A 16,271-nucleotide genomic window follows, 5' to 3' on the forward strand; every position below is an offset into this window, starting at 1 on the left:
TAGCATTTATAGTTGAAAGTTTAAAACATACAGAGTAAAAGCTAAGTCAGCATGTGCAGCTCACAGATTCAGCAATGACAAGGTAAGTTGTGAACCTGACAGAAATCCAGTTGTGAAATAGGGCACAGCCTAAAGAGGGTCATAATCCTGAAAAAGAAACAATATGTAGCAGTAAGAGCCTTCTTGGTAGTGGCAGCAGAGATTTAAGCATGTGGAGAAAAGTCTTTATAACGATTTATATAGCCCATGATATATATATTTTTTTTTTGCTATGCTGCAGATGTATAAGAATCTCTTTTTTTCACCTTGCTTTTCAGCTGTCCCCCCCGAGTTCCATTTAACTTATCTCTGTCTCATTTAACTTAAATTCCTCAGCAGTAGACCTCCTGCTACCAGTTTTGCAGTGCTAGATCCAAGCACATTATTGGCAGAGGTGCAGAACAGCTTTTCAATAACAGCATTTTGAATAGCACTGCACAAGTTCAGACTTGCTTCTCCTTGTGAAGGTTCCCCCTCTATCTGCTCCATGAAAACTTCATGCACATTGCCTAGAATTTCTTTGTGTGCGTTCCAGTGTGTTACTGTATTTCTGTAACCAGCATTGATGTATCTTCCCCCCTACTATTCTGCTAACTGAATTAGCAACCAATCTCCTATTAAGTTCATTGTTGCCATCCTGATTAGGAAGTTAGTGGTACAGTCTTAATCCTGTATTTCTTCTTTTTCAGCTCTAGAACATTTTTTGACATATAGCACCACCCTTCCCATTGACTATCTAATGCATGCTTCATATATATTTTGCTTCCTGGTATTGGTGGCATACTAACTAGCTACCCTCCACCAACTTTCTCATCTATTTTTAATACTTTCATTTAAAGCATCCTAGTTCCCCTATTTTATAAGTTATACTTCCAGAGTCTTCAGAGAAGCATTAATATACTAAACTAGGTAGTGGAAAAATAGTTAGAATTTAGTTAATTCAGAGTTCTTCACCATTTCCTATTTGAGTTTTGTCAGCTTCTGTGCTGCTCTTAGAACTGAGGGTACAGAGCTTTTGCAACTTAACAGGATGCATCACCCAAAGAAAAAGCTGTTCTGCACTCATCAGTTTCTCCCCTACCCCTACTCTTAAAAAAATATTTTGGAAGCGTTTCAGAATTGCTGTATTTCAATACTCCTCTCTAATCTCCCACACTTCTGTATCATCTGTTTCACTGCCTTACACGCTCCTAACTGACAGTCTCCTTGGCCGAACCTTTAGCTAGCTAAAAGCTAAACAAGCCTCAGATGCTCCTATTTAATAAAATATAAGCCAAATCCATATTTATTTTCAAACTTAGTTTACTTATATATTATATAATTGCTACATAACACTTTTGCTACGTACACCAACTTTGTTTTTGAGTATTACACTACCAGGAAAATTCTCTTTAAGTTTGAAACGCTTTTATTTTTCACGTCTGTATTCCAGTCTCTTCTATTTTTTGAAACAATTACACAATATTTCTCCTTTTGCCTCTGATATTTACCTTGCCATCACTCTCTGACTTTTCTTTACCGCATCTTGTAATGGCCTAATCTCCTCTTCACCCCTTTGGAACTCACTCCAGTTCCTTCTGCTCTTGGCATTCTTAATTTATTCTGTGATTTCACCAGTTTTGTTCTTTCACAAATTCAAGCAGGGCATAAAGCCAGCATAATTTTTGGTTTTAAAAGGTATTTTCAGAACTATTTTATAAAATTAATACTGTTTTGTCCACTTTGGTGTTACCATTGTAGGCACTAAAGCTTTAGCAGCTACCAAAGCAATAGAATATGCTAAGTGAACTATGCAAAGGTAATGAAATGATGGAGATTACGGAACTTCAAAATACAATTAAGTAATGATGTGTAACCAAATGTATTCTGGATTTGAATATTTTTCCCCCAAAAAACACAGACTTGCTCTATCACAGTGTCTGCAAGGAAACCTTTGAGGTCTCACAGGTCATCACTAAGAAAATACATGCATAGGTGGTGAAAACACAGGGACTTCACCAAAGCAAAGCAGGCAACTGGACGTATGTCCAATGCAAAGCAGGCGATTGGACCTATACCTCCCAGATGATGATGTTATCTCCTGGGAAGACACTCACTGACATTACAGTTTTTCCAGAACATGCACCACAGAGATGGCCTTCTTAGAGACTGTAAGCACAGAAGGAAGAGAGGACCTGATCAATATATCCATCCTGTCCTTCAGCTTACATAGCAGGGAAGGGTTCTGGATTATACTAAAGGCTGCTACAGTACTAACCTTCCCCCGCATCCAAACTTCCTCTCAAAAAACTGATCATACATAAATTTAAGATTTCAGGTGTTATACTGAACTATTCCCTCTAAAGAAACACGAAAACTAATTTATACTAGAAAACGTAAGAGTTTTTTTTATAATACTGAGGGATTCTTACTCGTAGTTTGTATCACAGAGCACAGGAAAGTCCTACCATTTCAAGTTTCCTGGAAAGATTACAGCGGAGATGGCTATAAAATAAGATGCTCTCTAAGTTCGGCTACCACGGTTGCTAATTACTTCCTTAATACTAAAAGTATGAAATTTAAACCATCTGTTTCTGAATTACTGATTCACTGTCCCAATAACTCCTTTTTTCTAAAGATGTATCAGTTCACCTGTTTAGGTAAGGTGATATTCTCAAGCAGTAGTATTTGTAAACTACCTTAATAATATTTTAAGAGTACAAGATTGCTGTTACATCACAAATTATGCAGCCCACTGGACTGCATTCATTTAAACTACTGAATAGTCTTTCACATCACACTGATTTCTGCCCCCCTCCCCCCCATCAAACTGGCAGATCACTATGTCTTGCAAACAGGGGTGAGGGAGAAGACACCTTACACCTTTTGCTGAGGAATGAGAATTATTTTGGGATTTCCTGCAGTGTAATAGTTTAAAAGAAAAAACAGACATTGCAGTCTGTTCAAAAGAGCATATGGTCTAACTGCAAAATCACCTCGTCTGTGCTCATTTAGATGAAGGTCAGAAAAAACCCAGTAACACACACAGAACTTAAAACGTAAAGTAACTGCATCCCAATAAGGACTGCCTCTCATATGAATAGATTCTACCTTTTAGGGCTTTATTTTAAGCTAATATTACAATGGTTACCCTATATTTAAATTGAAGTACTTTGAGATAGCCTAGAAATATTAAGGAAAAAGTCTAAAATTCAGTGGTACCAAGTTACGTATTTTAAGAAAGAACTAGACATAAAACTAGTTCCAGCCTAGTATCTTTTACTTTGTGTATAACGTGCACATACATTTAAATGTACTTCCTCTTCGAAAATACTGAAATGCCTCTGTTTGGAAGACTCAGAATTTCACTTAGCTACTTAAAACATATTATTTAATTTAATGCATGGCTAGCAATCTAGTAATTTAAGAGAAAGACAGTATTCACAGGGAACTTATGGTATGATTGATACATAGTGTTTGACATCAGTATTTACAATGATTTGATACATCCACAATTATGTCCTAGTGCTACAATGTTTCATCCACAAAACAACTATTGCATTACGGGTTTTCTGCAGTTGTAGGTTTGTACCGAGTTTTAAGCTGTGTCTTTACCTTTTTACTAACCTGTAAGGCTATCTGGACGTGGAGGGACCATTCTCTCATATATATCATACTGTTGTCCATATTGTTCAACATCATGAATTGTTCTTTGCAGTGTTGTTCCCAAATGCTGTGGAACTGCAGTCATGCCAGAACGTTTCGGGGAAGAAGATCCCAGCTGAGTTTGGGATGGAGAAGCCATTCGGGTTTGTACATCAGCAAGGGCAAGAGGAGAGCCAACTCTGACTGATGTTTGGTATTGGGAAGTCCCGCCATTGGGATTTGCCGTCTGTCTGGATGTAACGGATCCGATCCGCCGCACAGCCGTTGGGGAGGCAGATCTCTGTGCAGCGTACGGGGATGCTGCCCGCTGAACTGGCAGAGTAGTGGATGCATACGCGTGAGAAGTAAGGGATCTTTGCTCAGTAACTGATGGAGAACCATACCCGCTACCCAGGGACGTTCGCAGCGACCCCCTTGAAGGGGAAACACCCGTGCTGACCATGTAAGAGGGAGACTGTGCTCTGGATGGGACTGAACTGACACGTCTCATGACTCGGTTGGTAGCAATATTTACTGAAGGCTGTTTGAAAACAAAAACATTTTTTAGTTTTATCATTTAGGCCATGTAGTGGATACTTTTCTCCCATAAGACAGAGAAGTCAGCAAGAAACGCACACAATTTAACAATATATAAAAGCAGCTGAAGAGTAGCTTTCACCCTAAATGTAATTCCTTCAAATTTTCCTATAAAATAACTTTTTTCCTAACCAGTATTTCTTAATATATAAAATGGCAATTTAACATTAAAAAAACAATCTGTTCCTCATTCTTATTTGGCTTTCTATGTTAATATGCACCTATGCTTTCCTCCCTCACTACTCTACCACTTTGGAAATTCAGCAACAGTAATGCAAAGAGTTCTGGTATAAGCTAATAAAGTTTTGTCAATTACTGTCTTGCTATCATTCTGATCAATGAAAAAGGAGGGGAAAAAAAGCCAGAAACAGTAGAAGGTACAGGAACACAAATACCATCTTCCTTTAAGCACTATGTTTACATACAGGCTAAATTCTAGGAGATTTTCCCCAATATCACAACTGAATTTTAAGTGAGTAATACTTTGATGATATTATATTAGCAGCGTACTCTGTAGTCAGGAGTCCTCAGAAGTTTTACTTAATTTCAACTGCAGTGAATGAACCAGATCACATGCATGCTGATTTCAGCAAACAAGCTGTGTCTGCTGCAAGCCATTTCTGCTTCTTAACCAGTGAAGGTGTGAAATAAAAGTGTAATTTAATAACATTAATTCGTGCCTATACAAAGCTAGGTCCAGCTATACAATTACTGTCTTTAAAACTGTGTTACAGACAGTATACAGATAGAGATGAAGTATACTATTTTGAGCATACCTGGACTGATGTCTGCCCTTCAGCTCGCGAGCTTCTCACCAGATGGTTATTAGCGGTTCCAATAAGGGAATGCTGCTGTCTGTTTTCTGATTTGCTCAAGTTTTGGCTGTTATGGAAACTGCTTACTTCCTGGTAACCACTGTCAGAATAAGAATTCATTTGTGTTGAACTTCGTGAGTTACCTACAGACCCTGTAGATATGAAGCCAGCATAAGAATAAAAGCATCGAACAACTTCACAAAAATAAAATATTATATAACTTTGTTATTTGTTACATTCATAATTGTATTACATTTTTATACAGTCAATACAGAAATACATTCTAATATTTAAAATGCACACAACAGACCCTCACTTTCATGGAGAGATGTCTGTTCTGGTGAGTAGAGGTTCCCTTGTTCTGGTTCTGTCCTAATGTCATAGGCATTGGTATGAACACTCTCTGACACTTGGGGTTTGTTTACACTGGTGGTCGGAGGATCTGAAAGAATAAATTAATAAGATAAACCCAATGTTTCATGTTTAAGTTTCCTGCAAACTCAATCATAATAATTTTTTCACACATACTAATGAAGAACTTACTTCCAACATAAACAGAGTCTAGTGGTAGACAGGTATCATCTACCAAACTAAATGAAAAGAATGTTAATGCTAATGTCCAAGAACCTTGTTTCCTGTAGTTTTGATGTAATTCTACAATTCAAATTTTTCAAATGTACGTTCCAACCTATTTTAATGCAAAATGTAATTGATTACCTAGTATACTTTGCAGAGTAGAAACATCGTGCAACTATGCTGTAGTGCACAGAGGATAGCTACCGCTTGTCTTAAGGTCCTATAATTTCAAGAACTTCATAAGTAAAAGGCTGAGTTGAATTTAATCCCTGTTCATCAGCAACAGAAGTTGCTGCAAATTTTATACATTTTTTACTTCATATACTACTATCCAAATGTTTACTTTTTAACAATTCTTAAGCTAACTTCAGTTCTAAGAATATTAGCTGAACTTTACAGACAGCAAAGGAAAGTGTGATCATACATAAGAGAAAGCAAAGGAGACATCACAACGCTATTATGAAGAAAGGAAAAAGTTAAACATAGTCTGGAAAAAAAGGACAAAGATGAGGACACGAAACAAGAAGAAAAACTGAATCAAAATTATTTTGACAGAAATATTAAGCATTCAATTGCCATCATGTTGCACTTACTGATGAAGAACAGGCGTCAGAGATGCAGTTTAGAATCACAGAATCGTTTAGGTTGGAAAAGACCTTTAAGATCATTGAGTCCAACCGTTAACCTAACACTGCCAAGCCCACCACCAAACCATGTCCCTAAGCACCGCATCTACCCATCTTTTAAGTACCTCCAGGGATGGTGACTGAACCACTTCCCTGGGCAGCCTGTTCCAGCTTGACAACCCTTTCGGTGAAGAAATTTTTCCTAATGTCCTCCTGAGGAAGGGGAGGAGGAAATGTGGGTTACATTTAAAGGTAACACCAGATACGTAAATTCTTGCTGAAGAAGTACATGAATGAGCCTAGAGTGGAAACCAAAAGAAACATCCTAAGAAGCAACAGTCTAGCAAAAACTGCTTCATGTCAAAAGTTGCAAGTTGTGGACAGTGAAGCCTGCTAAGTGCTCTTTGAAAACGAATATAACAGCACATTACAGAAAGAGGCAAAACTGTTAGGAGTTTGCAGAAATTTGATGCTAGGAGGAAGATGGAAAAAAGGACTGAAATAAATTCTATGCAATAGCTAACAAAAACTCTCTCAAACTGATGAAGAATACCCCGATATAAAATCTAGCGGCATTTATGGAAAAAAATCCCACACGAACCCAACAAAACACAAAACAAAAAACGCCTGACAGATAAGCTATTGGAAATTCTTTATAACAGTTGTTATTACAGTATACTTCAAAAGAGAAATAAAAACCAGAGTATTGGTACCTATCAAGCTGTAGAGAAATACTCTGATTTTTACCAACAGCTGTACAGAAAATGCAGGTGTCTCACTATTTGCACAATTAGCCATAATGGAACATTCATACTAAAAATATTACTCATTAATTGCTATTATGAGGAATGTTCGAACACACTTCAAATACCAGATTAAAAAAAAAAAATTAAAAATCAGTACATCTTAGAAATTACAGGCAGTCAGCACAGTTATTTATCAGTAGTACATTCTTAGGTCGAAACCATCTAGTAAAATTTGACCAAATTTAATTAAGATTTAATAAGAAGTGTTACTACACTTCCATTAATTTAATCATCAGTATGCCTAGAAATGATACAGAGAACCAACACTGAAATAACTCACTTCCAGAGCTCCTGTTACGCCAACTCGATAACAGATCATAACAGACGTCAGTGAGTACTACATACTCTTTAGAATAAAATACTTGTGGGGACTGGGACATTTAAATTATAGTTATATTCAACTTCAATATTTTAATCTTCAATCTTTTTTGTTTAAATAATACAAGGCCCTGTTATCTTAGCTACTGGATACTACATGATGCTAATTCAATGTCAAACTGATAAATAATCAATTTTGAGAGAAACACATAGGAAGAATAAAGTTCAATTGTGCAGTGCCGTACAGATGTTCCTAAGACAGAGGTCTGAACCAAAACCTCGCTTCCATCACACATTTACCACCAAGCAAATGCTTTCACAATGCTAAAAAATAAAGATTGTTTAGGCTCTCTAACAAAGGCAAGAATGCACAGTACAATGAATTGTTGTCTATCTCTCTCTGCTACTATAAATCATGTGGAGAGTGCCCTGAATAAAATAACAGCCTTTTGATAAATGGCTGCTGATCTAATATTCTATTTATAAGCATCTGCAAAACAACATCATTTTATATTTCTGTTAAAAATTCTGTATAATTCTACTGATGCATAAAGCAATTACAGCTATGGTCACATCTTATCACATCATCTACTGATGTTTTTCGATATAAACTATCTGCAGTCAGGAAAAAAAGGTGATTTAAGGGAGTGTTTTCATTCATCTTTAACTTCAGTATTTTTCAGATTGCAGTTGGTAAAGCATCATCTAGTGACACTTCAAAACAAAGTTCAAGAGTGAATCTGTAAGTAAGTAAAACCCACAATCATGCTATAATCACAACATAAATGTAAACATTAAATGAAACGTATATCAGAAAATTCTAAGCAAAAAATGTCTTTTTTTTTTAGACATGTCCACTTCTGAGCAATTACTCCAGAAAAGCCTTACTTTAGATACATAGAGATGTGAGAAATATACATCTAGATTTATATTATTGCATACGGTATTTAAATAGAAATATGATTTTTTGCCATATGTTAAGTGACTTCTTAGCAGGGATGTACACAGGAGACTTCTAAAGAAAAGAAACACACAAATGGGAAGAGAGAATTAAAGGATAAAATAAAAACATAAGTTGGATAGATGAAAGAAAGAATGGAATGCAATTGGATGAGATAAATCAGCAAAACAACGACCGAGATCTGTCAGAAGGTATCTTTACCAGTTGTGAACTGTCACTGCAACATTATAGAACCAGGGGAAATAATACAATTTAAAACAAACAAACAAACAAACCAACCCCAAAACAACACAAAAATAATTTTCACAGTGAAAAAATAAGTAAAACTAATTTCTCAATTACTTGGAAAAAACCAAATTTGGCTTCTGTTTAAAAACATTGCTAAAAGAATACCTGAAAAGCACCACCATGACTAGCAAAATTTAAATGCCAAGACGAGTAGGCTGTTGAGAATATTATATTTAAAAGAAAGGAAAAAAGCTAATGTGTGCCTCACCTCAGCAGAGGTGATACCATGATGGCAACTGAAACCATGTAAATACAATTATGCACAAGTTTAAGAGCTTAGTCTCTAAATAAAATAAAAAACAGGAAGAGAAAGTAGATAATTTGAGAGACTTATTTACCTAAAATAGTCACAATTATCATAATTATGAATATGCTTGAGTGAACAAGCAGATAACTACAATGTGTTATTCTTTGTACAGCAGAAACTGGATAGCTCTTAAAACTGTGTGCATCCTTATATAAAGATATGATATTAGCACTATGCAGAACTTGGTTAATAAAACTTTTAACACGCTATCTAAAATGCTAATTGTATTTTGATTACATTAGATCAGTTTTGCTTAATATGACATTCTGTCAAGAGTACATGATTGCATTAGAGAAACACGATCCAGTGCAAAAAGCAATTCACAGGGAGTCAAAGTCCCATTTCTGATCCTGCTGCGTTGTTTTGACATATTGACTTCTGCACATACACTTCATCACTCTAAAGAGACAATCACTGTTCAGAACATTGACTCTTCAATATTAAATACTTTAAATGATGCAAAAAACCTAACTAGTTAAATGCTCTGATCTGTTAAGGACAGATTGGTTTATTTCAAAGACACTTGAATGTCACTTTTAAGATACAGTCCTATCTATTCCACCTAATATACTCAAGAGTAGATGTAGAAGTACTACAAACAAATGTTTATTGTTTTGGAAAGAAAGTTCAAACTGTCCTGAGATACAAAAATAGAAAAAGCACTCTCAGAAAAACCTTCTCTTATTGGAGATTTCCTCAGTTAAGAAGGAATATCTGTAAAAAGAAAATCAGTTTTCAAGCTTAAAACATACAGTATTTTTCCATAATCCTTACCTGCCAAGGGGAAGACTCAAAAGTATTTTTTAATTAATTGCAAAGGAGACCCAATACACAAGACTTTTGTTACGGTCACATCTCACACAAAAATGCAAAGGCACAAAAAGGTGCAAGAAAAATACCTGCAACTACCTCTAAGCCAAAACAACCTTTTGCAATAATAGAGGAACACACAAGTCTCTTCATGTGTGAGGAAGAAGATATTAATGTTATACTTTAGAAAAGATACTTGAAAAAGATACGTAGCATTGCTGCTGATGTTCAGTTCTCTTCAAAACAAGCAATGAATGCCAAGAAAATAAAGTTTTTTGGACTTAAAGCAAAATGTACACTTAAAAGACAATACCTGACGATCTCCAAGGAAATGACTTCTCAGTAGAGCTGCAGAAAGAAAAAAATTATCACAAAAATGAACCATGTGGCTAGTTTGGATTTATTTTTTTAACCAAAGTATACAAAATCGTACAAAACCCCCCAGCAGATCAAGTTTCAATACCCCATGTAAATAACACTCTGCAGCACGTTACACCTGACAACTAAAGTGTTGGTTACTGATTTGAATTTTGCATTATTCAGTGGGAATGGCCTGTAACTTACTGTATGGCAAATTATCAAGCAGCGTAACCTATCTGCAGTAGGACAGGTAAGAGCATGATTTATGATACGCACTTCCTATTTAAGGCGTAATGACGTAAATAAAATAGTATACAGCAGTTCACAGTCATATGTGTATGATTAGCAGTAAACAAACCACTTCAAGACAGGAGCATTCACCACTCATGGTAGGGTCTAGCAAAGGAAGCTTGGGAATCACGACTCTAGAGCGTTTTGCTTCTACAGGTAAAGCCGTTTGAAAACAATGAACAGAAACAGACCTACAATTTTTACTGTTATTTCATTTTCCAGAGAGAATTCTGATCTTTTGCATATGATGAGAAGTCAAACCATTTGACATACCAAAACATGTACACGTCTAAGTGTAAACAGATAACAGATTTTACATTGTCAAGGTTAAAGAGATGCCTTAAGAAACAACTATTTCACAAGATCAAGCAGGTGTTTTTACTATCAGTGTAAACCCCTACTTCTCTTATATTTTTCCAGTAACTATTTTATATCAAACTACCTCAACCATTTTTTCTTCTACAAAGCAATGTTCTTTCATGTTTTGATAATAGTATTGATGCACGACTACCTTTGCAGACAAAAGCAAAATTCATCCATGTATTATTAAAATTAAATACATTTTTCCACAAAAATATGTAGAGTATCTCCTCACTCTACACACAAACTATAAAACTTTGAATATTAAATCATTTTTGCAATGATTATAAGCTGCTATTTTCCAAACAAAAAGCTATTTAAAGGAAAAACAGGCAAGTCCATCAGATTTTATGATGTCTAAATACCAGCATGAAACTGATTTCGGCTAAGATGTATCTACTTCTAAATTAGTATTATTTATTTTACTTCTTTCTATCACAGCTACCAATTACAAAAAACTTCAGCACAGCAACATGAACAATACTAGATACCTATTTTCTAAAACAAAAACAATCATTTAGGAGCCTTTTTTGGAAACAAAGTACTTGTGTATAAAAGAGTGCTAAACTTGCGTATTAGCACAAACTAAACTACAATTACAATAAAATTTTTTTAAAGAAAAAGGAGAATTCAAGTGTCTGAAAGCCAACTTCATATCTAGGTAGTAACAGAATTTTTACTACATATTGGCTATTCTTTCCCTCAGTCTACAGTTTTAGTGTCTTTTGGGGTGCTACACTATTTTTTTCTTTAGAATGTACATAAAGTGGACCAGTTAAATTGGTGTATAGAATTACAGGTGAAGAGCTGAACTCCAGACTGAGACTTTCCAGGCTGATATGCCTTCAGAAGTTTCTTTGTGTTCTACTGTATTTCTGAGATGCTTGTGGAGAGAAGGGTGCTCAAACACAGACTCCATTAAATTCAGATGCATGCCTGAACTTCCACAGATATTTTCTTTTTCCTGAAGGACCATCTTGTCCAAGCCCAGAAGCACAAATATCTTAAGTTTAGACAAAGATGAAATCACTTAGCAGTACTGGAACACAAGTCCAATGTCAGAAACACTAAGTAAGTACATAAACAAAATCAAACTACATGCCAAAACAGGATAAGCAACTAGTTCAATCGAATATCATCCTGTGGGTTTAACTAGGACAGTTTCAGAACTTACCCTACAACAACCCGCAGCTACCTTCCCCAAAACTCAGCTACTGTGACCATGTGAGTTCTGTCATTCCACCTGAATGCAAAGTGAGGTGGATTAGATTAAACTACCTTTAGTGGTATAGTTTAAATTGGGATTTAAACAAACCCAGATTTTGCATGACAGAACCTGCTAAGGCGTTTCAGGAAAGAAGGTCATAGCCTCCAGATAATAGGAGGTAATAAAGAGCTACAGATGGTTATTTCTTAAGCTATTACAACTTTCTCCGCAGAGGAACAGACTAAGTGAGCGCAGTAGACAAGCTAGACAGCTCTGTGAAAAACCAAAAGTATTTAGAGACACCTGGAACTCTGCAGCAAAGGAACTGGACGACCACCACCCGGCTATTCCAGAGCAGTAAGCAGCGCTAAGACCACCAAACCTCAATTTTTGCACAGCCTTGGGCTAAATGTCATTCATTTTAAATAAAAAGGTAAAATATTTTTCATTTCTAGTATACTACCATTGAATCTAACTAGTGCCTTAACTCCAGAATGTTTCTTTGGCATATTTTGGGGATTGTAACTACATGCCAAAGTAAATTCCGTGCAACTTTACTGTTTTTTTGCTTGCAAACTGAATCTTGTATCTATTTTGATGAAACCTTTAAAAATATTTCTGTTGTTAAAAATTCATGGGGAAATTTGTCCTGAAATTGGTATTCAATTCAAAAGAATTTGTATAAAACTGAATGAATTTTAATTATTGAAAGCTGAGTTCTGAATGTTAGTTAATTTACATTAATTCTTTACAGAGTATATTCTTTACTCTTCACCAAGCAAACTTGGATATAATGAGTTCTTTAATCAATTACTGTTAGCCTATTCATTAATACTTTGCTCCACTGAAATGAAGAAATATGAAGACTATTTGACAGATAGTGTGAACGCTGGCTCCAGAATTCTCATGCTACCTGAACATCAAGTTTTACACTCTTCACCTTTTACTTTATTCCTCAGACTTTCTGGAAACTCAATTCCTTATAATTAGATGACATCATTCAGTGGTGCTAGCAAAGCTAAAAAGTGCTAAGCATACACAAATACTTTACCCTTACATACACAAGATTATAAAAAAACCCCAAACGTATCTCTGCCCAACACAACTGGCTAATTGAACTTTCTTTACATGTACAGTACTTATGAACAATAAAGGTTGCTCTGACTATGGGTTACAAGTAGAAAGCTACTTCGTGAACAACTAAACTGGTTAAAAATTTAACTTGATTCTTACTAAACTGTTTTTGCAGAAGTCCAGCATCTACCACCTACTGACTTCATCATCTGATTTTGTCACCTTACAGATGAAATGTTTTGAAGTTACCAAATCTTTCAGCTTTGATAAGTAAGTCTAATGCATTTTATTCCACTGTTTAAAAACTAGTGTAGTCAAATACTGCACTACCAACGAGAAGCTGCTGCCATTAACTAGTCATTATGCTGTCTCTTCCTGATATTAACATGTAATATATCTAAAGAGAGCCCATATGTGGTGCACTGCACTTTTAAACCCACTTAATTTTGGCCCACTATTATCCTTGAAAAAGAATTAGGTTAGTAGGGTAGATGTGCAGAAATTGTATTTTTCTTTCAGAACAGTTTGGTATGATGTATATAGTTTTCAATTAAAGAAGTTAGAGATATTAGAGTATAGCAGCTATTTTTAAATGTTATGGACGGAAAGCATAGATAAAATATCAGACATACGGTCATGTACATGAAAAGAATTTTCTCTTCCCTTCTCAATCTGCTTTGCAAGAGCACAAAGAATAAGTGAAATAAAAACAGAACTCTACACTAAGTGCATATAAAATACATACACTGAAACACTAATTTTTTAGCCAGTAACACAAATATTTGGTAACATGCATGAAAACTCTGCTGAAGTAAATCCCTTTTTTTGTTTTTGATCCTTTGCCTTTTTTTCCCCCCTCACTTTTATTTCCTAAGTATCTGGATTTTTTTGATGTTGTTGGGTTTTTTGTTTGTTGGTTTTGGTGGTTTTTTTTGTTTGGTTGGGTTTTTTGGGGTTTTTTTTTGTCCCTTTCTTAATTTCACACCTTTTCTTTGCCATCTTACAGCTTTAGTTCAAATCTGATGTCTTAGACACAAAATTGAACCAGCTGCCAATCTGGAAAAAAAGTAACAACCTGATAAATGGAAAAGGTTTTGTATGAAGTCATTTAGAGACAAAATGTACTAAATATCACTAGTACCATTTTACATTCTTCAAGTGATAGCTCTCAGATAAACACTTTCCAGCTTTGGATTTCCAAGTTAGAAAAGGAGGTCAATGTTCGTCTCAGTCGAATGGCTGTGATAGCTCAAGGACTTGGCCACACTTCAAAGGCAGAACCGGCTGGTGGAGGTCACAGCCAGGTCTCTGACAGTAGCTGTGTATGGAATAGCAAGGCTACAGGAACAATACTAAAGTTTAGGAAAATTGCAGATTTCTAATTTTTGTTAAAATGCTATTTTTTAAAAACTGTGTAAACACAACTGTGATCTTCAGTTTCTAGACTGGACAGTTAACTTAAATTCTCGGTACTACATACATCTCTTGCAGGTATTATATGATGTGAAACAGTTTAAGCCTATTATCTTAGCAAGTATTCCATAAGATGAAATGTATTTCTGATTTAAGCAGTACCGCTTGAGAGAAAAGTAGTGATTTCCTATCTTAACTGCTTGAATATGCCGCTGTTGTCATTAAAAAAAGGCAACAGCTGAAAAAATTAAGTATTATTTATTAAATATTTCTAAAATGGTGAAAAGCTGTAAAAAGCTAAATATATAATTCTGTTGAAAATGTATATACTTCACACATATTTCTTTAGTATTTTAGTTTACTGCTTGGCTAAGCTTTCACCATTGGAATACATCTGTTGTGTCAAGGCACCCAGTAGCAAACGGTTTATTCACAGGGATTCGTGCTTGCTGCTTAGGCGGAGCTGCTAGCCAAAATTTAAGTGTCTGTTAAGACTGAATGTATTGTTTTACAATTATATGCAGTATGAAGGCTTAAAGCTTTGTATAACTGTAAATTCTTGGTATAGGGGGATTTTTCTAATAAAATGGCATGTATTAAACTCCATAAACTTGTAATACATATTACAAGCAACCGGCAACCATCAAAATCAGTATAACGAGATTTCATATTTTTGCTTTTCTTGTTGATACATTTTAGCAGAAGTTTTCACAAATATTTTAACTAAACGAGGTAATTCTTAGTCTTCAACTTTTCTAATAGCTATCTTCTTGATTTTGCTAATACGCCTAATTCCTGTATCCACTCTGCTAGACACTGTATAAAGTACCATAGCCATCTTATGTCCCACATACAAACATTAAACAGCTCTGCCACCAGAGCAAGTGGCCCTACGACTCGCTAGATGTTTTCAGCTGACACAGGCAAGCACTAATGCTCTGGACATGAATTTAGAGAGCTGAATCTGAAATACTACACCCAAATGTGGCCACTCATACTGAAGGATGCTATTTCAGTTTGAAACCCAACGCTGAGAAGCAGTTGAGATTCCCAAGCCCCCACAGCAGGGAGCCATGCCGAACAGCTGGGCACAGGAAACACCAGCCCTATGGACAGCAGAACATTGCTGCCACCCTACAGTCCTACGCACAGTTCGCACTGTGACAGCAGTGACAGCACGCTGCCCATCGCCAATGTCTGCCTACCGGTACCACAAAACAGTAATTAAAACTGCAGGTCTCTGGCATGTTTGACTATCTTCGAAAAAAATTAACAGTCCTGCAAGTACTATTTTAGCTAAATGATGCACCACAGCAACCACCATGACACTCACTGCCCTTTCAGTACCTCAGGCATTTTCAGGGGCAGGTTAACACCTACCACCTGATCCGTCACAATTGTCCACTAGAGACTTTAGGTCGTCTTGCATGAGCACTCGTATGAGCAGTTACCATAATTCAGCTGACACACAGTCACTTACTGCATCTCAATCTGGTGTGCAGTAGATATACGTTCACAGTAAAATAACAAATCCTATTTTGTAGCCCAGTCTACCCCTGGGTAAGATAACAAGTATTTATATATGCAGCTGAAGTCAATATTAAATCATCACTCTTCAATTTATCACCAGAGCAACTCACCAGTAAGCTACAATTTTTTTTTTCCATATCTGAACATCAGCAAATTACATAAAAACCCCAAAATTCCTCAATCCTACTGGCATTCAAAAGCTTTGACGGAATATCAGAAAGGTTTACTGTCTGGGTAAACAGAAAACAAAAATATCAATATTGGAGGTA

General features: G+C 35.8%; 1 protein-coding gene across 4 annotated transcripts in view; it reads right to left on the reverse strand.

The window, feature by feature from the left end:
- Window positions 1–16,271, reverse strand: part of PKP4 (plakophilin 4) — a 100,550-nt gene that overhangs the window by 33,032 nt on the left and 51,247 nt on the right. For 2 of the 4 annotated variants that reach the window (XM_075152606.1, XM_075152605.1), the window contains 4 exons: window positions 10,081–10,115; window positions 5,392–5,517; window positions 5,037–5,227; window positions 3,646–4,204 (listed from right to left, as the gene is read on the reverse strand). In XM_075152606.1, coding sequence (XP_075008707.1) covers window positions 3,646–4,204; window positions 5,037–5,195 — 718 coding nt within the window. In that variant the 5' untranslated portion in view covers window positions 5,196–5,227; window positions 5,392–5,517; window positions 10,081–10,115. Of the gene's footprint in view, window positions 1–3,645; window positions 4,205–5,036; window positions 5,228–5,385; window positions 5,518–10,080; window positions 10,116–16,271 lie in introns of all 4 variants that reach the window. The other 2 variants (XM_075152608.1, XM_075152604.1) reach the window with 1 other exon arrangement.

The sequence above is a fragment of the Calonectris borealis genome, chromosome 6, assembly GCF_964195595.1.
Source record: "Calonectris borealis chromosome 6, bCalBor7.hap1.2, whole genome shotgun sequence".
Taxonomy (NCBI): Eukaryota; Metazoa; Chordata; class Aves; order Procellariiformes; family Procellariidae; genus Calonectris; species Calonectris borealis.